The sequence below is a fragment of the Hemitrygon akajei genome, chromosome 8 (assembly GCF_048418815.1).
Source record: "Hemitrygon akajei chromosome 8, sHemAka1.3, whole genome shotgun sequence".
Taxonomy (NCBI): Eukaryota; Metazoa; Chordata; class Chondrichthyes; order Myliobatiformes; family Dasyatidae; genus Hemitrygon; species Hemitrygon akajei.
The window spans coordinates 7,044,533-7,071,395 of NC_133131.1; the positions used below are offsets into that span (position 1 = coordinate 7,044,533).

Genomic DNA, 26,863 nt, shown 5'->3' on the forward strand with positions numbered 1-26,863 from the left:
ACATGCCAGTGGAGAGCATTCTAACTGGTTGTATCACTGCCTGGTATGGAAGCTCCAATGCACAGAATCACAAGAGGCTGCAGAGGGTCAGCCAGTCCATCATGGGAACAACCTTCCCACCATCGAGGGCATCATCCGCATCCATCACTAAGGACCCTCACCATCAGGACATGCCTTCATCTCATTACTAGCATCAAGGAGATGGTTCAGGAGTCTGAAGACCTAAACGTGAAGATTTACAAACCGCTTCTTTCCCTCTGCCATCAAATTTCTTAATGGCTCACGAACACTATTTCATTATTACTCTTGTTTTTAATAGTGATATTTGTCTTGCACTGTAGTTACAAAACAACAAAATTCACAACATATCAGTGGTAGTAAGCCTGATTCTGATTTTGAACGCTTTTAGAAGCAAGTATGTGTGGAAGCATTGAGAAGTGATGAGTTAGTAGCAGTTAGTGCAAGTTGGAAGAGATCACAGATTTATAGTGACCTCAGACTTGCCAAGTATATGACTGGAAAAATTGTCTCAAACCTGTTTAATTCATGACATCAACCAACTTCTCTTTTTTTTCTCCCCCTTCTCTCCCTCTCCCTCTCCCCCTCCCTCTCCCCCTCCCTCTCCCCCTCCCCCTCCCCCTCCCCCTCACCCTCCCTCTCACCCTCCCTCTCACCCTCCCTCTCACCCTCACTCTCACCCTCACTCTCACCCTCCCTCTCACCCTCCCTCTCTCCTTCCCCCCCTCCCCCTCCCTCTCTCCTTTCCCCCCTCCCCCTCCCTCTCTCCTTTCCCCCCTCCCCCTCTCCTTCCCCCCCTCCCTCTCCCCCTCTCCTTCCCCCCCTCCCTCTCCCTCTCTCCTTCCCCCCCTCCCTCTCCCTCTCTCCTCCCCCCCCTCCCTCATGGTAAGAATGTAGAAAAAATGTGACTTTTTTGTGGAGCAAAATGGATTGCTTGAGTTCCTGCTGTGGTCTTGCTACCTAAAGTGTGTCTTCCCTTTTGGGATGTTTTTCCTCTATTACTAGTAATGACAATATCTTTATTTGTGGATGTAAAATACCGTCATCTATTTTAATCATTTAATACAGTGGTCCCCCGGTACCGGGCCGCAAGGCATGTGCTACTAGGCCACGAGGAAACGATATGATTTGGCGATATGAAACGATATGAGTCAGCTGCACCTTTCCTCATTCCCTGTCACACCCACTGTTAAACTTGAACGCACGCGAGGTCATCGGTCGCCTAAACACAGTGATACCCTGACGCCAGGGATCGCTGGTTGGCCTTGGGTAACCGGCTGGCGAGAAGTGCCATTGCTACTGGCCTGGAGTGCGGACAGACAGGCAGCAGAGGGTCTGTAAACCTGTTTAGCACACCGAATGTTTGTGGGGAACTCATGCTAAAATATTTGCAGATAACCTAATTTGGGCTCAGGGTTTCATAAGCAGAGCAGCTACCTTGCTGCGATCTACTGAAAGTCATCCCTCGAGCCAAACTTTTGTCAGCTGATAGATCCTACCTACGGGGAGGGGGAGGCGCTCCTTGTTGCACTCCTCCTCACTTGGTCGGTCGCTCTCTCTGGACTGTGACCACCGCAGCCCCAGCATGGGGACCTCCAGCTCTTACTTTGTCCTCTCAGCTGGCCAAGGCGTCTGGCAGCAGGCAGGCGGGAGGGAGGCTGGAGTTCGGGCCCAGAAGCTGTCTAATGAGGCATTGAAGCCCTCGAAACAGCTTCGGCACCCTGAGTCCAAGCACCCTGCACTTAAAAACAAACCCGTTGAGTTTTTTAGCGGAAAAAACGTGAGCAAGTGGGACAGAAGCAAGTGCTGAGAGCCACGAAAACTAGATTGTGGAGTAGACTGGACATTAGGAACACCCTTCAAGTATCGCTGTCTCCCATCACCCCTTGATGGGACCGTCTCGTTGCAGGGAAACAAGCCCGTGGTCCCACTGATTCAGCAATATTTGTGGCAATGATTTTATATGTTCATACGAGGAAAATATGTGCTGTGTGTGTAATATCCAAACGTTACTTAAAATGTTTTGATACTATTGACTTATAAGTGATTTATAATTGATTTATCACTATATTCATGCGAGGAAAATATGTGCTGTGTGTTCAATATAAAATTTGTTAGATAAACCGTTTTAGAAACAAAATTGAGTGTATTAGCCACTTATAGGTGACTTGTAGTTGAGTTATCACCTGTATTCCAGTCGTGATTAACACCCTTCCCCTGTCGGCCAGTCCACAAGAATATTGTCAATATTAAATCGGTTCACGGTGCAAAAAAGGTTGGTGACCCCTGATTTAATATGCAGGTCCTATGATGTTTCCACTGTGATGTTCTTAAGACAGATGATTGTGCACAGTTCGGCTTTTAGATGAAAGTATGTTTTGGGAACTGCATCACCCCCTTTTATGGTAACTCACTGGCCCATGCGGAACTCTGCCCTTGTTTGCTGTTTCCTATCTCACACCCAGAGGTCAGACAACAATTACAAGATGTCTGAATGCTACAATTTTCAATATTATTTATTGTTCATACATTTAGGATTGGATTTATAGACAGATGTGTGAGACTACAACACCCCTGCACCCTCAGCTGATTCCTCTGATTGATGTATACATCAATTCCATTCTAACACCAGCATCCAAGGGTAATCCAGAAGCCACAAATCAACCAATTACAGAACAGGAGGTCCTGAATGTGTTCAATGGCCTTACCTGGGTAAGATCTGAATCTGTAAAGGCAGAAGGTTTGTACTGAAGTATTACAAGTTAATGGTTCTTGCTGGTAGAATACACTGATGTGATATCAATTGTTCTTAAAAATAAATCATAAACACAAGAGATTCTGCAGATGCTGAAAACCTAGAACAACACACAAAAAATGCTTGAGGGATTCAGCAGTTTGGTAGCAACTTTAGAGAGGAATAACAGTTGATGTTTTAGGCCAAGATGAAGGGTCTTCACCAGCAACATCAACTGTTTATTCCCCTCCATAGATGTTGTCTGAGTTCCTCCAGCATTTTGTGTGTTGATTTTAAAAATTGATCACCTACTGTAATATTCTCCCTTTGTCACAGTAGTATCACTGGGCTGCTATTTATCCTCGACCTGTATGCATCCACAAATTCAAGTTACACAAGTATCTTGTACGTGAATCAACCTTCTCACTAGCAATGGTAAATTGAAGAAAGGAAATTGTGCAACATTGAGTCTCCGCCGTTGATTGTTTTGTGTACTGTCACTGGGTAGACTGCAGCAAACACAGGAAATGCAGCTCTTCGGTTCCAGTCTGCACTGAATTTAGTTGGTGTAGGATTAGAGGAAAAGTTAGTGTTTCCTCTCCTGGTGGTGATGGAGCGACCAACCCTTTCGCTGGAATCATATATTGGATTAGGTCTGACATGGGCGAACAATCCAAGACTAATTCCCCCACTGTCTCCCACCCCCAGCCTGATAGGCTCTTCCCTTACCAACATTTATGCATTTCCCTTCTGAATGTGACAGTTGAATCTGTCTTCACTTTTACCCTGACCACACCCTAAGCATTCACTGTCACTTTCAGTTCTTGTACCAATTATTTTCATTCCATGTCCAAGCTTCTGACCTGCCAGTGACTAATTTCTCTATAATTTTCTTTTCCCTTCACAATTTTGTTAACTTTTGATATGTTCCATATAAGAAAACTTCAATTTCTTAAGTCTATCATCATAACTAGTCCTTTGTTTTAGTAACACACACACACAAAGGGTCTCGGCCCGAAACGTCAACTATACCTCTTCCTATAGATGCTGCCTGGCATGCTGCATTCCAGCAGCATTTTGTGTGTGTTGCTTGAATTTCCAGCATCTAGAGGACCCTAGCCCTAGAGGACCTAGGGTAACAGAGGAACTGAAGGAAATTCACGTTAGGCAGAAAATGGTGTTGGGTAGACTGATGGGACTGAAGACTGTTAAATCCCCAGGGCCGGATGGTTTGCATCCCAGGATACTTAAAGAGGTGGCTCTAGAAATCATGGACACATTGGTAATCATTTTCCAATGTTCTATAGATTCAGGATCAGTTCCTGAGGATTAGAGGATAGCTAATGTTATCCCACTTTTTAAGAAAGGAAGGAGAGAGAAAACAGGGAATTATAGACCAGTTAGCCTGACATCAGTGGTGGGGAAGATGCTGGAGTCAATTATAAAAGATGAAATAGCGGCACATTTGGATAGCAGTAACAGGATCGGTCCGAGTCAGCACGGATTTACGAAGGGGAAATTATGCTTGACTAATCTTCTGGAATTTTCTGAGGATGTAACTATGAAAATGGACGAGGGAGGGCCAGTGGATGTACTGTACCTGGACTTTCAGAAAGCCTTTGATAAGGTCCCAAATGGGAGATTAGTGGGCAAAATTAGAGCACATGGTATTGGGGGTAGGGTACAGACATGGATAGAAAATTGGTTGGCAGACAGGAAACAAAGAGTAGGGATTAATGGGTCCTTTTCAGAATGGCAGGCAGTGACTAGTGGGGTACCGCAAGGCTCGGTGCTGGGACCTCAGCTATTTACAATATACTTTAATGATTTAGATGAAGGGATTAAAAGTAACATTAGCAAATTTGCAGATGACACAAAGCTGGGTAGCAGTGTGAAATATGAGGAGGATGTTAGGAGAATGCAGGGTGACTTGGACAGGTTGGGTGAGTGGGCAGATGCAGTATAATGTGGATAAATGTGAGGTTATCCACTTTGGTGGCAGGAACAGGAAGGCAGATTACTATCTGAATGGTGTCAAGTTAGGAAAAGGGGAAGTACAATGAGATCTAAGTGTTCTTGTACATTAGTCAATGAAAGCAAGCATGCAGGTACAGCAGGCAGTGAAGAAAGCTAATGGCATGTTGGCCTTTCTAACAAGGGGAGTTGAGTATAGGAGCAAAGAGGTCCTTCTGCAGTTGTACAGAGCCCTGGTGAGACCACACCTGGAGTATTGTGTGCAGTTTTGGTCTCCAAATTTGAGGAAGGAGATTCTTGCTATTGAGGGAGTGCAGCGTAGGTTCACAAGGTTAATTCCCGGGATGGCAGGACTGTCGTATGTTGAAAGATTGGAGCAACTGGGCTTGTATACACTGGAATTTAGAAGGATGAGAGGGAATCTGATTGAAACATATAAGATTATTAAGGGATTGGACACGCTAGAGGCAGGAAACATGTTCCTGATATTGGGGGAGTCCAGAACCAGAGGCCACAGTTTAAGAATAAGGGGTAGGCCATTTAGAACGGAGTTCAGAAAAAACTTTTTCACCCAGAGAGTTATGGATCTATGGAATGCTCTGCCTCAGAAGACAGTGGAGGCCAATTCTCTGTATGCTTTCAAGAAAGAGTTAGATAGAGCTCTTAAAGATAGCGGAGTCAAGGGATATGGGGAGAAGGCAGGAACGGGGTACTGATTGTGGATGATCAGCCATGATCAGATTGAATGGTGGTGCTGGCTCAAAGGGCTGAATGGCCTACTCCTGCACCTATTGTCTATTTACTGTGGCTAGGCATAGCTCAAATACCAGCTATAAATTTGCTGACAATACAGTCATTGTTGGTAATATCTCAGGTGGTGACAAGAGGGTGTACAGGAGTGAGATATGCCAACTAGTGGAGTGGTGCCGCAGCAACAACCTGGCACTCAACGTCAGTAAGACGAAAAAGCTTATTGTGGACTTCGGAAGGACAAGATGAAGGCAGTGTCCGTTATTAAGGACCTCCAGTACCCAGGGCATGCCCTTTTCTCAATGTTACCTCTAAGCCGGAGGTACAGAAGCCTAAAGGCACACATAGTGATTCAGGAACAGCTTCTTCCCCTCTGCCATCCGATTCCTAAATGGACATTGAATCTTTGGATGCTGCCTCACTTTTTTTTAATATACAGTATTTGTTTTTGCACTTTTTAAAAATCTATTCAATATACATAATTGATTTACTTGTTTATTTATTATTTTTATTTACTATTTTTTCTTTTCTAGATTGTATATTACTTTGAACTGCTGCTGCTTAAGTTAACAAATTTCACATCACATGCCGGTGATAATAAACCTGATTCTGAATGCAGGAGGAACTTGGCAGGTCAGGCAACATCTATGAAGAGGAATAAACAGTCGATGTTTCAGGGCAAGACCCTTTATCAGGACTCTGCCTCTGCCCAAAATGTTGACTGTTTATTCTCCTCCATAGATGCTGCTTGACTTGCTGAGTTCCTCCAGCATTTGCTGTTTGTTGCTCTGGATTTCCAGCATCTGAAGAATTTCTTGTATTAATGGAAACATCAGTGTATTTGGTAATGTGCTACTCCTCCATCCCTTTGTGGTTTTGTTATTGAATTTGTTGATGCAGCATTATCTCTTTTGGAGGTGTTTAAACTTGTTAATCGAGTTAAATCTTCTAATGTGTAGCTGCTGTTCCTGCAGAGTTGCATGTGTTAAGGAACATTTTGTAAATTGCGGCCAGTCAAGGGTTTGCTTTCCACCATATAATCCCCCATTTTACCCACAGACATAACAAATCTATACAGTATATCCATTATTTATCCTTTGTTGCATGCAGACTTGTTTTAAAGTTGTAACTGTTGTGAAAATATTTTGAGGGTATTAAATATTAACTGAACAGTCTAGCATGTAAAGTAAAGAAAGCTGATTTAATTTTCCTTTTCCCTGTTCCAGGGAGAGAACAACAGGTGTCGGCAGAGACACAGCATCACTGCCCAATTGCTGGTCCTCTATTACACTCTTTCATATGAAGAGACTCTGTTGTCCAACATCAAACCATTAGGTAAGTCTTCCTCTGCCTCACTGAGAAACATGCTTTTTTTCAGCTCTCTCCTTCCACCCTTAGATGCGCTATCATTCAGTAGTCCGTGATAAAGTCAGGTTTTCTGTGAGACGCAAAATTCCCTTGCCATAGCCTCCTCTACATAGATCCAAAATAAAGGCAGCATATCAAGAACAGTTTGAGCTTGCCTTGATATTTCACTCTTGGCTCTTCAACAAATTGTAGTGCAAGATAGAACAAAAGTGATTTTCCACATTAGAGAGGATAACCTGTGTTACCCGTGTCAGCTGTGGCTCGATATTGCTATTTGCTGTTTGGGATTTTGCATAGAACAGCAGATCACAGTACAGGCCTTTCAACCTGTACTGTGCCAACCCTATAACCTACTCCAAGATCAATTAAACCCTTCCCTCCTACATAGCCCTCCATTTTCTTCATCTCATGAGACTATCTTAGATTCTCTTAAATGTCCTAATGTATCTACCTCTATCCCTGGCAGTGTATTCAATTAATTTACCTCTCTGTGTCATTTTTTTATTTAAAAAAAAGAAACCACCTGTGACTATTGCCACCCGTGGAATAAGGTGTTGGCTGTCCACTCTTACCATCTTATACTTATACCAAGTCTCTTTTCACCCTCCTTTGCTCCAAAGACAAAAACCCTAGCTCACTCAACCTTTCCTCATAAGACGTGCTCTCTAATCCAGGCAGCATTCCCTAAACCTTCCACGTTCTTCCTATAATGAAGTCTAACTAGGGTTTTATAGAACTGCAACATTACCTCACAGCTCTTGAACTCAGTCTCCCAACTAATGAAGGCTAACACACAGAACATTTTCTTAACCAATTTTAAGACAACCTCTGGGGATTTTTAAACAGATAATCCCACTATGACATCCACTGTATTACTCAAGGAATTCTGCACTGTCTGGATTGTCCACTTAAATCTTAGCGTCATAAGTGACTTCAGTTAACAGCCTCTGAAGCAATTTTAAAAGTGCAAAGGAGTTTTCTGTACTGACCTAGGAAACATTATTCTTCAGCTAACAGACATGACCAGATAAGTAGTTTTGTATATTTTAGTACTTTATGGCAACCTTTTAAACACTAATTGACTACTCTGTTTCCCACATAGCGTCAGTTTTTTTTTAACTCGGCAAAAGTACTGCTAAGTGATTTGGAACCTACATTGTTGTTGCATAAATGAAGATATTATTTGTTGGTCTGACAGTCCCTATTAATTTGTTTTTTTATCAAACTGAGCTATGAATGATGTTTCAGTTTTCTGATTTGACCCTTGCATTTTTCCTTAAAAACCTATTAGATTGTTGTCAGATTGGGCTATCGTTGGTGGGCATACTAAATATTTCTTTCACTCTTGTATGTGTTTTACAGCTGCAATGCAGAAGAAGCCCAAGTCATACTCTGCAGCACTAATGGACCAGATTCCTATTAAGTACTTGATTCGGCAAGCACAAGGGCTTCAGCAGGAGCTTGGAGGTAAAAGCAGATACTCCAGTTGTACCGTATGGCTACACTGAACACACATTTCGTGAAGATAAAATGCCTCCCCTACCATTATTCTAGATAGCAGATGTGGAGAGGATGGCTCCCATAGTGGGAGAGTCTTGGACCAGAGGGCACAGCACCAGAATAGGATTTTCCTTTAGAACAGAGATGAAGAATTTCTTTAGCCAGAGGATTGTGAATCTGTACAATTCATTGCCACAGACCTTTGTGGAGGCCAAGTCAATTCAGTATATGTAAAGCAGAGGTTGATAGGTTCTTGATTGCAAGGGTATCAAAGGTAACATGGGTAAGGTAGGAGAATGGGGTTGAAATTAATAATAAATCAGCCACAATAGAATGGAAGAGCGGACTTGATGAGCTGCATAACCTAATTCAGCTCCTATGTGCTATGGATATCTTTGGATCCTTGTTGTAGATCTTATTAACTCTCTTCAATCCTGTTGAAATGAGATTCTGTTGGACTTTTTTTTTAATTGATTTTTTAATGCATTTTCTACAACACTACAAATAAAAAAAAACCCAAACCAAAATAAAAAATTAATACAGTGCAAAATAAACATACAATAATAATATAATACAAAAAAGATAATTGAGAAAGCACCCAAATTGAAGTCATGTAAAGTTAGTATCCTCCCCAAGCCCCACAACAAAAAAAAACTCCAGACCAACCACAACAAAATATAGAGAATATAAATCAGGACATTCAAACCCCCAAAACTGTAAATACACTTGAAAACAGAAGATAATAATGCCTACTACCAAAAAAAAAGAGCTGAAAGTAAGGGACTGAAAAAAAAAATTAATTAAGAGGAAAGTTATGAAAGTACTCAATAAAAGGTCCCCAGACCTTATGAAACTTTATATCCGAATTAAGAATTGAATAATGAATTTTTTCAAGGTCTAAACAGGACATAATATCATTAAGCCATTGAGCATGCGTGGGCGAGGCAACATCTCTCCATCTAAGGAGGATTAGACGTCTCGCCAGGAGAGAAGCAAAAGATAATATTCGACACTTAGTCGAACTCAAACGTATATCTGTCTCACCCAAAAAACCAAACAGAGCAATTAAAGGGTTAGGTTCTAAGTGGTGATTCAGAATACAGGATAAAGTTATAAAAACATCTTTCCAAAATTTCTCTAAACTAGGACAAGACCAATACATATGAATAAGAGAAGCCTCGCCCCTTTTGCATTTATCACAAAGAGGACTAATATTAGGGTAAAATCGAGATAATTTAGATTTGGACATAGGGCTCTATGAACAATCTTAAACTGTAAAAGGCAATGGCGAGCACAAAGAGAGGTTGAATTAACCGATTTGAGAATCGAGTCCCAAATCTCATCAGATAAAGAGATATTTAAATCATGCTCCCAAGCCATTCGAATTTTATCCACAGGGGCATGCCGTAAGAGTGCTAATTTATCACGAATAAATGATATTAAACCTTTACCCAGTGGATTAATAGAAAGAAAGAAATCCATAACATTTTTCTCAGGCATTTCAGGGAAGTTAGGAATTAAAGGGTTAATAAAGTGTCTAATTTGGAGATATCTAAAAAAATGAGCATTAGGCAGATTGAACTTAGCAGAGAGCTGTTGAAAGGATGCGAAGCGATTATTGATAAAAAGATCTTCAAAATGTCTAATGCCCTTCCTATACCAATCATAGAATGTTGAGTCATATATAGTAGGTAAAAAAAGATGATTATGTAAGAGAGGACTAGAAAGGGAAAAACCATAAAAACCATAAAATTTCCTAAACTGGGCCCATATTCGCAAAGTGTGTCTGACAAGAGGATTAACAATTAGTCTAGACAACCTACTAGGGAGTGCAGAGCCAAGAAGTGCAGAAATAGATAAATCTTTAGTGGAATGCAACTCCATTGCCACCCAATTAGGGCACTCAGGTTGGCTATGAAAAAAAGACCAAAAGGTAGTGCAACGTATGTTAGCTGCCCAGTAATATAAACGAAAGTTAGGTAAAGCCATGCCACCCTCTTTTTTAGATTTTTGAAGATAAACTTTATTAATTCTAGAACGCTTATTCTTCCACAAATATGACAAAATAATAGAGTCTAAGGAATCAAAAAAGGTTTTAGGAATAAAAATTGGGATAGATTGAAATAAATATAAAAATTTAGGGAGAACATACACTTTAACAACATTAATACGACCTACCAAGGACATAGATAGAGGTGACCATTGTGACAGACTCTGTTTTGTAGTATATAAAAGATTGGCAAAATTTTCACGAAAAAGATCTTTAAACTTCCTTGTAACTGTAATCCCAAGGTAAGTAAATTGATTATGAACTACTTTAAAGGGGAGGTCATGAAATGCTAATACTTGTGCTTCTTTATTAATTGGGAAAAGTTCACTCTTATGTAAATTAAGTTTATAGCCAGAAAACTGGCTAAATTGATCAAGAAGTGAAAACATTGGAGGTAAGGATGTGGACGGATTTGAAAGAAAAAGTAATAGATCATCAGCATAAAGAGAAACTTTATGTTCAACACCCCCCCCCCCTCCAGATCCCGGTCAGTTCAGGACAGCTTCGGAATGCTATTGCCAGAGGTTCTATAGCCAAATCAAAGAGAAAGGGATTTAAAGGGCATCCTTGACGGGTGCCACGTTTGAGGTTAAATAGCTGGGATTGCTGAAAATTAGTCAAAACAGAGGCGGTAGGACACAGATACAGCAATTTGATCCAAGAGATAAAACTTTGACCAAAGTCAAATTTTCCTAAAACTGCAAAGAGGTAGTTCCACTCTATACGATCAAATGCTTTCTCCGCATCAAGAGAGATAACGCATTCAGGAATCCCAGTTGAAGGTGAATATAAAATGTTAAATAAACGCCAAATGTTAAAAAAAGAAAGATGGTTTTTAATAAAACCAGTTTGATCATCAGAAATAATAGAGGGAATAACAGTTTCTAATCTATGAGCCAAAACTTTGGCCAAGTTTTTAATATCAACATTAAGCAAAGAAATCGGCCTGTACAAGGAGCACTCTGTTGGGTCTTTACCCTTTTTTAATAAAAGAATAATAGATGCCTCATTAGAAGAGGGTGGCAATTTACCATAATTAAACGAGTCAGATAGTACTGAGAGTAACTGAGGAGAAAGGAATGAAGAGAATGATTTATGAAATTCTACGGGGAACCCATCAGGTCCAGGAGATTTCCCTGAAGACAATGCAGAAATTGCAAAAGATATTTCTTCTGATGATATAGGCTCATTAAGTTTTGCTTTAAAATCAGATGAAAGCGAAGGAATATTCAGATTATTTAAGAAAAGATGAACAGAAATATTCTCATTCAGAGATTCAGAGGAATAAAGCCGAGAGTAAAAAAATTTTTAAACGTCATTGATTTCTAAGTGATCCGATGTAAAATCCCCATTCTCCTTCTGGATCTTTATAATATGTTGTTTAGCTTTAGAACGCCTCAGCTGATTAACTAGAAATTTACCAGATTTGTCACCATGAATATAAAAGCGACTCTTACTTTCAAGAAGTTGGCGTTCAACAGGTTGAGTAGACAGAAGATCAAGTTTAGTTTGAAGTTCTACACGCTTCTTGTATAATTCAGGATTATTAGTTCGAGCATACAATTGATCTAATTCTTTAATCTGATTGATTAGGTTTAATCGATCTATACGGGACTTTCTATTAAGATTTGCTGGATAAGAGATTATTTGACCCCTCAAATGTGCTTTCATGGCATCCCAGACAATCTAGGATGACATTTCAGATGATGTATTAGTGTTAAAATAAAAAGTTATCTGATCCTTAATAAATTTTAGAAAATCATCATCCGATAATAAAGTCGAGTTAAAACGCCAGTGTTTATTCCTCTGAGGGAGACCAAGAAAGTTTAAAGACAAAGTAATTGGGGCATGATCAGAAATCAGTATACTCTGATAGTCACAAGAATGGACAAATGAAATAAGTTGATTATCAAGTAAAAAATAGTCAATTCTAGTAAAGGTATGGTGAACATGTGAAAAAAAAGAATAATCTCTCTCAGTAGGATGAAGGAAACGCCATATATCTGAGATACCATAATTAGAAAGAAAAGAGTGAATAGCTAAAGCAGATTTAGTAGGTGATCTAGTAACAGAGGACGATCGATCCAGATTAGGATCTAACCAACAATTAAAGTCGCCACCCTGTATAAGAGAATATGAATTTAAATCTGGTAGTGAGGAGAAAAAACGTTCAAAAAAATTAACTTTATCAAAATTGGGAGCATACAGGTTTGCTAGTACAACTTTAGTATTATATAATTTACCAGAAACGATAATAAAACAGCCATTTGTATCAGATATCTTATTATGGAGTTCAAAAGGAATATTTGAATTAATAAGGATGGAAACCCCCCCTAGCTTTGACAGCAAAGGATGAATGAAAATGTTGACCCACCCACTTTGACAAAAGCCGAGAATTATCAAAACTACAAATATGAGTTTCTTGAAGGAAAGCAATGTCAGCTTTGAGTTGTTTAATATGAGAGAAGACCTTCCTTCTTTTAACAGGATGATTCAATCCCTTTACATTCCAGCTCACAAATTTAAGTGTATTAACCATTATCAATTGTTAGTGCATAGAAGGTAGTAGGCATTTAAAAAATCAAACAGTCTGGGAGCAAAAATGTAAACAATAATCAGTAGAATCAGGACAGAGACATGTCCTGAAGAACAAGGGAAAACAAAAGAAACAGTGAGTAGTGTTGGAACTGGAGAACCCACCCCACCCTCACAACCCAAAACTAGATGGCTACCCAAAAAAGCAGCTAGCTCTACAAAAAATATTAACCCAAAAATGACTTCCAGTTCCGTATCGTTGACAAAGGTTCCGTATATATAATATAGCAAATAATAGCTAATTTATGCACTAGAGAGCAAAATTACAAATAGGAACAACTTCATCAGAAAAGGTATAAAACTTAATACAAAAAAAATCAGAAAAAAACTAACCTACCCGCGAGAAACTATGAAAAAAAATTAAAAAGGGGGAAATTATAAATTTAAAGAGAGTACTTATCAGCCGTTTACAAAAAAAAAGCAAATCTTATACTATAAATCAACCAACAGGGAGGCCTTCAATAAAAAACTCCAAGCCTCCAAAACAAATTAAGATCAATTGTAGTTCTCTATAGATAAAGTTATACAGAAGTAAAATAAATTACACAGGTAAAACCTAAAAGTCCACAGGGAAACATTAAATTTCAATCATCTATTTAGAAAAAACACACCAAGTCCAGGGAGAGATTAACTAGAGCCCTTAGAATCTCAATAGTTAATGTCTGAATTATTCAAGTAGAGTCTGAGTTCGGAAAAAAGAACTTTACTTCGAAAAGTACTTATCAGCCATTTTAGAAAGTCAGACCAGTTCCGAAGAAGTCAAGATGGCTGGAAGATTTCCAACAAACAACTCAGACTCCTTCACTGATTTAAACCACTTATATTCTCCAGTAGTAAGTGTAATTCGAAGATCGGCTGGATTACGAAGAGAAGGTCTGAATCCACGATCGAAAAGCACTTTCATTACGCCTTTAAACTCAGCACGCATCTTCAGAACCTGGGGAGCATAATCTTCCACAAAACGAATATTCGTGTTTTGAAAAGCAAAAGTACCTCTGCGGCGTGCCTCCATAATCAAACGGTTTTTCACCTGGTATCGATAAAAGCATAAAATAATTGGCCGTGGACGGGAACCCAAAATTGCGCGAGGAACATAAATCCTGTGAGCCCTTTCTAGCTCAGGTGGAGTCGGAAGAAATTCTTTCCCGAAAATCTCACAGAGAAAAGGAGAAAAATTCAACGGAAGAGCCCTTTTCGGTGGCCTCCGGCAAACCGAGAATTCACAGATTGCAGCATCTGCTCTGATTTTCGAGATCCACCATTTTGGAAGTAAGTTTACTGTTCTTCTCCGCTAGGTTGGAGCAGAAAGTTTCAAGATGTTGAACACGGCGTTCTAAACCTTCAGAAGTTAGGTCGATGCGAGATAAATATTCAGAATGGTCATCCACTCTGGCATTAATCTGATCCAATTTTGATTCCAGCTGATTGATAGAAGTTCTAAATTCAGTTTTGATATCCGTTAAAGTATCTTGTCGATGTTGTTCCAAAGTAGCGAGAATCTCAGCCGACAGAGCCGTGGAAGTTTCTTTTTTCCCGATGTTAGTACCTTTTGTAGCCTTTATGAGATAGATGTATTCGCAGGCAGATAAAAGAAAACTAATAAAATAACAAACTAAGGTTTAAAAAGGGAGGCATATAGTGCAAAGATAGGAAGTATAACGGAGCAAAAGTTTGAAGCGACTAAACAATCGCCATCTTACCAGAAGTCCCTGGACTTTGTCTCTAGCTGTTGAAGTTGTAAGGTTTATAGCCTTAGAATCATAGAGCACTACATCACAAACAGGACCCTCATCCCACCTTGTGCATGCCAAACTGTTATTCTGTCTGATCCCATCAGCCCTCACCATACCCTCCATTCCCTTCTCATCCATGTACTGAATGACTTCTCTTCTCTTAAATATTGCAATTGAACTTGTATCCACCACTTCCACTAGCAGCTTATTTCGCATGGTTTCATGGGAAGAATGTGCTAAGCATAGTAATGGGCCATTGCCATCGCAGAAGATTTTGTGTCTTATTTGCTTATCACATTTGATTGGTTTGCTCGACATATCTGAGCTAGGGAAAGGTGGAAGGAAGATGGTCTGAATCGATTTCCCAATCACTAAATGATTTGTGGTACTGGATGAGAACAAGGCTGGGATTCAGATTGCTATCAGTGCTCACAGAAGGATGGTCAGGTGAGGCACTAGAATGCTGCTACTGTCGGTGAAATAAATCCTCCAAGCACGCACACCTTCATGAAAGGCTGGAAAGTGCAGAGATTAGAATTTAAATTTCAGTTGGTTGTCAGATGTATTCCCTGCAATTTTCCTCTAATTCAAAGTTCAAAGTAAGTTTATTATGGAAGTACATATATGTCACTATATGCAGCCCTGAGATTTATTGTCTTGTGGGCATTCACAGAGAGACACAATAGAATCAATGAAAGACCATAATCAACAGGACAGGCATACAATCAATGTGCAAATGAAAAACTGAATACAAAAATAAATAATAATAAAAAACTAAATATCAGAAACATAAAATGAAGGATCCGTACAATTGAGTTCATAGGTTGTGGAAACAGTTTGGTGATGTGGATAAGTGAAGTTATCCTGTCTGGTTGAAGAGCCTGATGGTTGAGGCGTAATAACTGTTCTTTAACCTGATGATGTGGGCTCTGGAGCTTCTGTATCACCTTACTGGTGGCAGCAGTGAGAAGAATGGATGGTGGGGGTTCTTTGGATGCTCTTCCCCTGCAACAGCGCAGTGTGTAGATGTGCTCAGTGGTGGGAACGGCTTTACTCGTGATAGACTGGTCCATATCCACTACTTTTTGTAAGCTTATCTGCTCAAGGGCATTAGGGCTTCCATACCAGGCAGTGGAACAACCAGTCAATATACTCTTCAGCACACTTCTATAGAAGCTTGTCAACATTTTAGAAGACGTGCTGAATCCTCACAGACTTCTAAGAAAGTAGAGGTGCTGCTGTGCTTTCTTTGTAATGGCACATGTGTGCTGGACCCAGGACAGGTGCTCTGAAATGAAAATATGGAAGAATTTGCTAACTCTCTCCAATTCTGATCCCCTGATGAGAACACACTCATGGACCTCCGGTTTCCTGCTGAAGTCAATAATAAGCTCCATGGTCCTCCTGACATTATGTGAGAGGTTGTTGTTGTGGCACTGCTCAGCCAGATTTTCAGCCTCCCTCCTATATGCTGATTCATCGCTACCTTTGATTTGGCCAACAACTGTAGTGTCGTCAGCAAATTTAAATTTGGCATTGGAACTGTGCTTGGCCTCACTTTCATAGGTATAAAGCAGAGATACACCTGTGGTGTACTCGTGTAAATGGAGATTATGGGGGAGGTGTTGTTGCCAATCTGAACTGACTGGGGTCTGTAAGTGAGGAAATGGAGGAGCTGATTGCACAGGAAGGCACTGAAACCAATGTCTAGAAGCTTATTGTTTAGTTTTGAAGTGGTGATATTATTGAATGCTGAACTGTAGTCAATGAACAGCATCCTGATGTGTGCAACTTTGCTGTCAAGATATTCCAGGGTTAAGGGAAATGTCATTTCATTTGCTTTTATTGTTGACCTACTGTGACGGTAGGCAAACTGGAACAGATCCAAGTCATTTCTGAGGCAGGAGTTGATGTGTTTCATCATCAACCTCTCAAAGTACTTTATCACAATTGATGTAAGTGTTACTGGATTGAGTCGTTGAGGCAGGTTACCATGTTCTTGAAGCAGGTGGGTATCTCAGACTGCAGAAGAAAGAGGTTAAAGATATCGGTGAATACTCCAGCCAGTTAATCAGCATAGGTCATTAGCTCTGGGCCAGATGCTTTCTGAAGGTTCACCCTCATGAAGGATGCTCTCACATCAGCCTCAGAGACTGAAATTACAGGGTCATGGGGGGGCTGTGGGAGTTCATGGAAGTACCTCCATGTTTTGACAGTCAGAGCAAGCATAAAAAGCATTGAGCTAGTCTGTAAACGAAGCCTTGTCAGTTGGTTTCACTCTGTAGCAGGGGATGGTATTCAAGCCCTGCCACAACTGCCGAGCATCCTTCAAGTTTGGTCTGGAATTGCCACTTCGCACATGAGATGGCTTTCCAGAGATCAAAGGTTCATGTATAATGCAACTTTGATATTTGTCTATTCCAGACCATGAGTGCTAATGAAAGAAAAGTCATCAACTCCCCCACCCCCCATGGCATGAAAAAAAGAAACAAAACTCACAGACCCCAAAATTTCCCCTTGCCTGCAGCAAAAAACAGCCACAATAACCATCAACAACCCTCTACACATAACAATCCCCAACCCCCTCACTCACACAGTAACAGTAGCATCAAGCCCCAAGCTCCCCTTACACACAAAAAATTAACAGATCGTCCACAAGAAAACACTGAAAACCTAAAGGAAACTAATATAAAGGACAGTCCAATAATCACATAAATCTCAGAATATGGGAAACGTCTTTTTGCTGTGTACAAGGAAGAGTAGCTACACAGCTTCAGTCCTCCGTACAGAGTGTCCGCAACCAGGTTCCGAACGCACAGGTCCGGCTGCAGACAGTCTCGTGCTGAGCCATCACTGACCCCCTCTGCATTCACCTTGATGCGTCAGTCTTCCTCGCTGCTTTGAGATGGAGGCATTCATGACCCTGCACTTCATCTCTGGTCTTTTCCACGAGTTACCTTGTGTTCTTGGACCTAGTCGGCCTCCCATCTCTGATCTCCACGAGGCAGCTCTCCAGACACATCTTTGGTTGAGATTCAGACTGTGTGTCACTGGCTCCAACAGTTTCTGTGAACACAGAAAGGACAAAGAGCAAGCAGAAGGTGTAGAAAGAGTGAACTATTCGGAAAGGTTTGCTATCTGAAAGATGTTGCCCAAGGAAGCATTGTTTACTAAAACCATCTAGACCAGTAGTATTGTACCTGAAGCTCTGTACTTAACTTGGTTGCCAAACCTGAATGCTACTGATCTGGCCCTCAGCAGACTGTGAATCTTATGGCCTGTTTAGGGCTTCGGGTTGGGGAAGACTCTGAATGGTATTGTGGGAACACACTTTTTTATAAAGTTCAAGACAACTGTGGTGTATTGGTTCAGATCCTAATTCTATTGCAAAACTATCGTTGCAGTTCCCAACTGGCTTTCAGTCATCCAACATGTATTCAGTTGTCTTCAAAAAGAGGCACATAAAGTTGTGTAACTGTCATCCTTTTGCTGCAATGCGATATGATACAGTCTCATTTAGATTTGTGTGATTTGTGTGTGTGCACATCTTGAACAGACAATGGTTCTCTCCTCAGGCCTACACTCTGCATTGTTACGCCTGCTGGCTACCAACTTCCCTCACCTGTGCATGGTGGATGACTGGATATGTGAGGAGGAAGTCACAGGCACAGAGGTCCTGCTCAGTAGAATGCTTCTGACCAGTCGGGCCAAGCACCATTCACCCAAGAAGCTGCAGGAAGGTAACAGTGCCAAAGCTGACTCTGTTGTGTAAACAACTGCGCATCTTGATGATATCTCTAAGGAAAGAGGTACTGGCATTGGGGAGGATCCAGAGGAAGTTTACAAGAATGATCTCAGATCAAATCATTAATGAGGAGTGTTTGATGGCTCTAAGCCTGTATTTGTTGGAGTTGAGAAGAATGAATCATTGAAGCCTATCAAATATTGAAAGGTTTAGAAAGAGTGGACATGGAAAGGATTTTTCCAATAGTGGGAGAGTCTAGACCTAGAGGGTACAGACTCAGAATACAAGGACATAAAAACACAAAACGCTGGCAGAACTCAGCAGGCCAGACAGCATCTATGGGAGGAGGTAGTAACAACGTTTCGGGCTGAAACCCTTCATCACTCGTGTTGCCTCAGAATACAAGGACATCCCTTTAGAACAGAGATGAGGAGGTATTTCATTGAGAGTGGAGTTGATCGCTGCAGACAGCTGTGGAGGCCAAGTCACAGGATACATTTAAAGCAGAGGTTGATCTATAGTCTGACTGTAAGGACATCAAAGGTTACAGGGAGAAGGCAGGAGAATGGTTGAAAGGGAAATATAAATCAGCAATGATTGAATTGCAGAATAGATTTGATGAGCCAAATAACCTAATTCCTACATCTTAATGGTCTTCTGGCCACGTAGTTTAAGAAAAGTGAGGATTGGTGTCTGAGTTTAGATGACACTGAAAATATCACAAGTAGCAAGAGAACAGGATTGATTGAGACAGATAATAAATCAGCCATGATTGAAAGACTTTGAGTCGAATGGTCTAATTCTGCTCTTAAGTTTTATGGTCTTATTTGGAATACTGATATTTGAAAATTGTATAAATGCATTTAATCTTCTGGCCATTTTTTAAAAAACTATCAATAGTACCACCATACATAGAGACATTCTCTTTTATCATCTTATTTGACAATTCCAGTTATTCTGTCATCTCCAGCTTTCCAGGTAACTTCTGGCAATTACACTCAACTGATACAGATCTTGGAGGACTTGACGCTTTTGTCTGCCAGCGAGCTGATCCCATTTGCTGAAGCTTTGATGTTGGATTTATACAAGTTGCTGGAGCCAGGTGTTCCTCGACAAATTCTGCAAATAGTTAATCAGCTCTGGAGGCTTCTCAACACTGTTATGCCAAGGAGGTAGGACATCCTGCATGCAGAGTTCTGATCCTGGGGTCTTTGGAGCAATCTTTTGTTTAAAAACCTTCTCGAGAACTTCAGCCATACTCCCCATGCAATGTTCATTTACCCATACTATTTTGTAATGGCATTTTTTGATGTAATGATATAGAACATCGAACAATACAGCCCATCACATCTGATACCAGTCTAACTAATCCCACTTGCCTGGACATGGTCTGTTACCCAGTAATTTCAGAAGTTTCTTTAGTAGTCATTCTTCATTAGTTGCCAAGAGTTGATTGATCAAATGGAACTTTGATTTTATTGAGTATTGGTTCGCTGGCTTTCACTGAACACCTTAAATGACACGTTTATGTTTGTAGGCTCTGGGTGATGACTGTGAACGCCCTGCAGCCAAAGGCCAAGCTGCTTCGCCATCAAAAGTACACACAGAATGACCTGATGATTGATCCACTGATCGTGCTGCGATGTGACCGCAGAGTGTACAGGTAAGACACTGACTGCGAATCACTCCAACACTCAATGTCCTATGTTGCTTCTCATGGGTTCAAAACGAAAAGTGATGGACTTGTTTGGCCAAGTACCCTTTTGTTCCTAAATACTCCAGTGCACTTCTGGTTCTCCTTTCTTCTCCATCCTGGATTGATCTGTGAAAAAGATGGACAGTGAGTTTCAGGGTCACTTCAGATTTAAGACTGAAGAGACTGGGACTGCTAGAGACTGGAAGCCTGTCCGTGTGTGGGTGAGTGGGAGGGAAAATGGGCTTGTTTTGCTATTGTTACTTTGCTTGTTGTGTTCTGTCAAGTATTGTGAGTACGCTATGTTGGTGCTGGAATGTGTGCCAACACTTGCAGGCTTCCCCCAGCACGTCCTTAGATGTGTTGGTTGATAATGCAAAGGGTGCATTTCACTGTATGTTTTCATTTGCATGTGATAAATCTGAATCTAAACATGGATCAGTACAGCACAAGGACAGGCCTTTTGACCTATGATGTCTGCCAAATTAAACTAAATCTCTATCTTCTTCATATGATCTTTTTCCCTCCAATCCCTGCATTTTCACATGCCTGTCTACAAGCCCCTTAAACACAGTTATCGTATCTGCTTCTACCACTAATCAGACTTCGTCATTGAATGAAGCAGTTGCTCATCTCTGGCCACACTCCATATATCTATTGTTGGTTCATATCCCTTAATACCTTTGGTTAACAAAAGGCTTGTATGTCTTTTGATTTTGAATCAGCAATGTGCAAGTCTTTTACCACAGTTTATATGGAGAAATGTTTCTTACTTGCACTCCTGAAGTCCATTTACCTAATTCTTGAGCTTCATCTCAAACAAGAGAAAATTTGCAGATGCCGGAAATCTGAGCAACACACACAAAATGTTGGATTTTTTTAAAAAAAGGAACACTGCCTCTGACATCTCTTCTAATGAAGGCCAACACACCACATGTCACCTTAACCACATCATCAACTTGCGCAGCAACTTTGAGCGATCTATAGTGGTGCAGTGGTGCTCTTCACATAAATCCTAAAACAAGAAAAAGAGAACCAAATTAAATAAATAACACTAAAAACATTATACTTGTTCGTTTATTTATTGAGAAAAATAGTCCAATATTACATGTATTGGAAAAGTATGTGAACCTCTTGGGTAAAGCCTTCTATAAAAGCTATTTGGAGTCGTGTGTTCCAATCAATGAGATGAGATTGGAGGTGTGGGTTGTAGAAGTGCCCTGCCCTATAAAAAAGACAGGTTACTGACAGCCTGCTCTTCTCAAGAAAGATGTCTTTATGTGCACCATGCCTTGATCAAAACAACTTTCAGAGGACCTTAGAAGAAGAATTGTAGAGATGCATCAAGCTGGAAAAGGCTACAAAAGCACTTATAAATACTCGAATGTTCATCAGTCCACAGTAAGAGAAATTGTCTACAAATGGAGGAAACTCAGTACAGTTGCTATTCTCCCTAGGAGCGAGCATCCTGCAAAGATCACACCAAGACCACAAGGTGCAATGCTGAAGGAGGTGAAAAAGAACCCAAGGGTAATAGCAAAAGACCTGCAGAAATTTCTAGAACTTGCTGAAGTCTCTGTTCATGTGACCACTTTAAGAAAAACACTGAACAAGAATGGTGTTCATGGAAGGACACCACAGACAAACAACCACTCTCCAAAACAAAATTGCTGCACTTCGTAAGTTTGCAAAAGATCACCTGCAACACTTCTGGGACAACATTCTGTGGACAGATGAGACAATAAGTTGAACTTTTTAGCAGAAATGTACATTGCTATGTTTGGAGGATAAAGGACACTGCACATCAACACCAAAACCCCATCCACACTGAAGCATGGTGGAAGGAGCGTGATGGTTTGGGGCTGCTTTGCTGCCTCAGGGCCTGGACAGCTTGCAGTCATGAGGGAACAATGCCAAGGTAGCAGTCCATAATCTGAAGCTTTTAATAGAAGTTGGATAATACAACAAGACAGTGATCCAAAAGACGAGTAAATCAACAACAGAATGGTTTAAAAAGAAGAAAGTTAGTGTTTTGGAATGGCGGAGTCAAAGTCCTGACCTTGATCCTACAGAAATGTTGTGGAAGGACCTTGTGCAAGCAGTTCACGCAAGGATGCCCACCAACATCCCTGAGTTGAAGCCATTTTGTAAGGAGAAACGACCCAAGCTGATGTGCAGGACTAGTCAACAGTTACCAGAGACATTTGATTGAATTTATTGCTATACAAGGGGCTCACATCAGTTACTGAAAGTAAAGATTCACATACTTTTTCCAACAAATACATGTAATAGTGGATATTTTTCTCAAATAAATGAACAGTGTAATGTTTTAGTATTATTTAATTTGGTTCTGTCATTAGTTTTAGGATTCGTGTGGAAATACAGAAATATTGAAAATTCTACAGGGTTCACAAACTTTCTAGCACCACTGTATGGATGTGGACCTCAAGATCCCTCCATTCCTCCACACTGCTAAGAATCCTCACTTTTCTAGATTGAACACCATCTATTATTTCACAGCCCAGCTCTGCACCCTATCAATGTCCTGTTGTAACTTCTGAAACCTTCACTTTGCACAACTCTTCATGTCTTAACCCACCCTTGTACTTCCTCATGCAAGTCATTTATAAAAATCATAAGTAGCAGGGGTGCCAGAACAGATCATTGCAGGACACCTCTGGTCACTGATGTCCAGGCATACCATCTATTACCACCCTCCACCTTCTGCAGGCAAGCAAATTCTGAATCCATGCAGTCAAGTTTCCCTGGATCCTATATCTCCTGATTTTATGAACACGAGAAAGACTCACTGGCTTTATAATTCCCAGTACTAACCCAATTACCTTGAAGAAAGTAAATAATATTTGTCACACTCCAATCAGCTGGTGCTCTTGGGGCCATAGTAATGCTTCACTGGAACATTAAGTAGTTTCCTTATAGTTATGATATTCCACATAATCTGTTACAGGGAAATCCTAATATTCTAGTGTTTTATATGTTTGTGTTTTAACTTTAGATGTCCACCACTAATGGACATTACCTTGCACATGCTCAATGGATACCTTCTGGCCTCAAAGGCCTATCTGAGTGCCCACCTCAAGGAAAATGCGGACCAGGACACCAAGCTGTATCAGAACAATACAATGGGGATTGTGGGGCAGCCTGACACTCCAGAGGTCACAAGAGAGGAACTGAAAAATGCCTTATTGTCAGCCCAGGTAATAATGCTGTATTATGCAATAGCCTCTTAGGTACGATCTGGAGTGTAGTCTGAAATGAATGTGCAGGAAGGTTTTGGCTGAAGTCTGGGTAATTGCAAATATGATCATGGTGTGAAGGAAAGATTTTTGAGATGGTTGTGTTTCAAACAAAGGTATTTTGAGCAGCTGAAAGAGCCGCAGATTGCTGACTTTCCTGGTATGAAATGTGTGCATGCACTTGCTTGTTTTATTTTATTTTATTTAGAGGTATAGTATGGTAACAGGCCCTAACCCGTATGTCTTTATAATGTCGGGGGGAAATCTGAAGGAAACCTGCATGGTCTCGAGGAGAATGTACAAGCTCCTTCCAGGCAGCAGCAGAATTCAGGTGACTGGTGCTGTAATACTACGATACCATGCTGACCTGTGTGCACTTGTGTCATGGCTTTTAAATGAATTTTGATGTGAAGAGAATATCTGATACAGTGCTAACAATACCCCCAAATAAAGTGAAAGGGCAGGTATTTGTGGCCTTTACATGGTAATCTTTTTTTCTTTCAATGTTCAGTGGTGTTCTCTTTACAGGACAGTGCAGCCGTTCAGATTCTGCTGGAGATCTGCTTACCTACTGAAGAAGAGAGGTCTTGTGGTGCTGCAAGGTTCCTGGAACCACTGGACCAAATAGGTGGTCTGTCTGAATGCTCTGAGGACAGTCAGGACACTTTACTGAGCAATGTCCGGGAGGTGCAGTGTCTCATTTGCTGTCTCCTGCATCAGTTGTTCATTGCAGATCCAAATATTGCCAAACTTGTTCACTTTCAGGTCAGTGCAGCTTATTTCTCAAATTGTACTCGTAAATGGCCCAGAGCTTCACAGAACAAAATTATTTCTTAAGTTCTGTGCTCTTATTATGTAGCAGCCATGTGAACTAAATAGCAGTAAGATTGGTATCATCTGATAAGGTTGGAACACTGAAAGAAGTAACAATTAACCAAATGGTGTGTACTGTCAGCTGAACCATAGAGCAATTTGGTGGGGGTATTCTTGATTTAGTTATTTGATCAAACTGTGGCACCTCAACTCTGCAGCACCACTTCCACACTGCATTGAAATTTCAGCTAGCATCAGGTGCTGAAATCCTGTGTTGGTGATGTTTGTAGTCTATAAACATGATGGCATTAAAGATACAGAAAGTAAGAATGTAATCAGTCAGAATCAGGTTTATTATTACTGATAATTGTCATGAAGTTTACATTTAGTCATTTAGCTAGTTAATTTGTGCTGCAGGCTGAGTCAGTGAAACCAACCTGGAAAACAGGAGATTCTGCAGATACTGGAAATTCAGAGAAACCCACATGCAATTCTAGAAGGACTCAGCAGGTCAGGCAGCATCTATGGAGAAAAATAATAAATGTCCTGATGAAGGGTCTTGGCCCAAAATGTTGACTCTTTATTCCTGTCCATGATGCTGCCTTACCTGCTGAGTTCCTGGAAAACTGACATTGCACAATTATGGCTTTACCTTAAAGTTTTAAAAGAAGTGCTGCCTTGATTGTGATAGGCAGAGGTGTTGTTAAGCTGATCTGTACACTGCAGATGTTACATTATCTTACATATTTCACATCCTCAGGATGTCAAAACACCAGTACTTTTGTAATGTTGTCATTGTTTTATTCGTCACATCACAGCAGAGAGGAGGAAAATCAATTTTGATGGTAGCTGGGAATAGTACCTGGACTCCATTATAAACTCCCGGTAGAGAGAAATGCCGTCCACAGTGCAGTACTTGTTTGGTTCTCTGGCCTATCTGAGCTGAGAGTACTGCCTGTTATCCAGTCAGATACTTGCCCAAGTGTCAGGGTTTATGCAGCAGACACATGTTGAGGTTCAAGGTGTTTCTTTCCATGTGGTGTTTATTGTATTATGCAAGTTTGCGTGGGTCAAGGAACCAGGTGAATTGACTTTGAGGCAGCTGCAGCTCAAACTTCAGAATCAATACCTGCATCCAATTCTGCAGTGAACGAAAGTAGGGCCATTAGGATTCATAAAACAGTAATTGGGGACAGGCATAAAACTTGGTGTTAAACAAATATGTTCAATAACAATTGTTAATTTAATCCTGTTTTTTTTTAACTGATTAGGAAGCAGATGAAGTCAGCTGCTTCTCTCCCTGTTTGGTTCTCCCCTTTCCACATATTACCTGAAGACTTTTTCTATGTGATGATTCTTGAGTTTGAACAAAATTTGTTTTCACAGGGTTACCCAAGTGAGCTATTGCCCCTGACTGTGGCTGGAATTCCCTCCATTCACATATGCTTGGACTTTATTCCTGAACTCCTGGCACAACCACAACTGGAGAAGCAGGTAATTCAGGGTCCACTGAAATACAATTATTGTAGTTACATACAGTATTGTATAACTGGTAGGCTCAACAAATGAAGAAATGAGTGAATGAAAGAAACAATAGACATATAGTTAAATGTACTTTATATACACTCAGATTCCACTTCAAAATTCGACGTGTTGTGTGTTCAGAGATGCTCTTCTGCACAGTACTGTTGCAATGTGTGGTTATTTGAGTTACTGTCATCTTCCTGTCATTTTGAACCAGTCTGGCCATTCTCCTCTGACCTCTCTCATTAACAAGGCATTTTCACCCACAGAACTGCTGCTTATTGGATATCTTTTTTTTTGCACCATTCTCTGAAAACTCTAGACTGAGACTGTTGTGCTTGAAAATCCTAGGAGATCAACAGTTTTTGCAATACTCAAACCACCTTGTCTGGCACCGGCAATCATTCCAGGGTCAAAGTCACGTTTCTTCCCCATTCTGATGTTTGGTCTAAACAACAACTGAATCTCTTGATCACGTCTGCATGCTTTTGTGCATTAAGTTGCTGCTGCAAGATTGGCTGATTAGATATTTGCATTAATGAGCAGATGTACAAGTGGCCACTACATGTAGTTCATCTCGCTTACGATGTGCACATAATTAAACCGGATATCGTTTAGTCTGGTTTCCTGTATTCCAAAAAAGCAGTCAAATATCATTCAGAGAAAATGTTTCAGCAGCATTTAAATTTAAATGGTTTTTTTACCAACACTTGACCACTACTGTCTTGATTTACTGTTGACACAAAGTAGATAAATTTTATCAGGAATGAAATTCTGTGTGTCTGTTACCAGACAACAAAAACATCATAGATTCTCAGAGGTGATTTGGTACTGACCAATCTGATATGATTTTGGTGTGGTGCCTCCTCAAACCTTACCCCCTCTGAATGCACTGCCCTCCACTCTGGACCAATTCCAACCTTGCCATCAAACCTACAGAGAAAGAGAGTGCTGCTGTAGTACGGTGGCCTTGCCTCTACCTTGCTGAGGTCAGGCGGTAACTCTCAGACCATCAGAAAACTGTTCACCACCATCACTGACCTTATCAACCCTGCAGAATTCCCATTCACTGCCACTAAACTCATAGTTTGCTAACCCTACACTGTTCA

At 40.7% G+C, this 26,863-nt stretch overlaps 1 protein-coding gene across 1 annotated transcript in view; it reads left to right on the forward strand.

Annotated features, from left to right (window-relative positions):
• The window catches only part of ints2 (integrator complex subunit 2), an 80,188-nt gene that overhangs the window by 45,749 nt on the left and 7,576 nt on the right, over window positions 1-26,863 (forward strand). Inside the window, exons 14-22 of the mRNA XM_073053132.1 lie at window positions 2,554-2,730; window positions 6,703-6,811; window positions 8,207-8,311; window positions 18,298-18,462; window positions 19,438-19,639; window positions 20,005-20,130; window positions 23,177-23,378; window positions 23,946-24,182; window positions 25,617-25,724. Of these exons, the coding sequence (XP_072909233.1) occupies window positions 2,554-2,730; window positions 6,703-6,811; window positions 8,207-8,311; window positions 18,298-18,462; window positions 19,438-19,639; window positions 20,005-20,130; window positions 23,177-23,378; window positions 23,946-24,182; window positions 25,617-25,724 (1,431 nt within the window). The remainder of the gene's footprint in view (window positions 1-2,553; window positions 2,731-6,702; window positions 6,812-8,206; window positions 8,312-18,297; window positions 18,463-19,437; window positions 19,640-20,004; window positions 20,131-23,176; window positions 23,379-23,945; window positions 24,183-25,616; window positions 25,725-26,863) is intronic.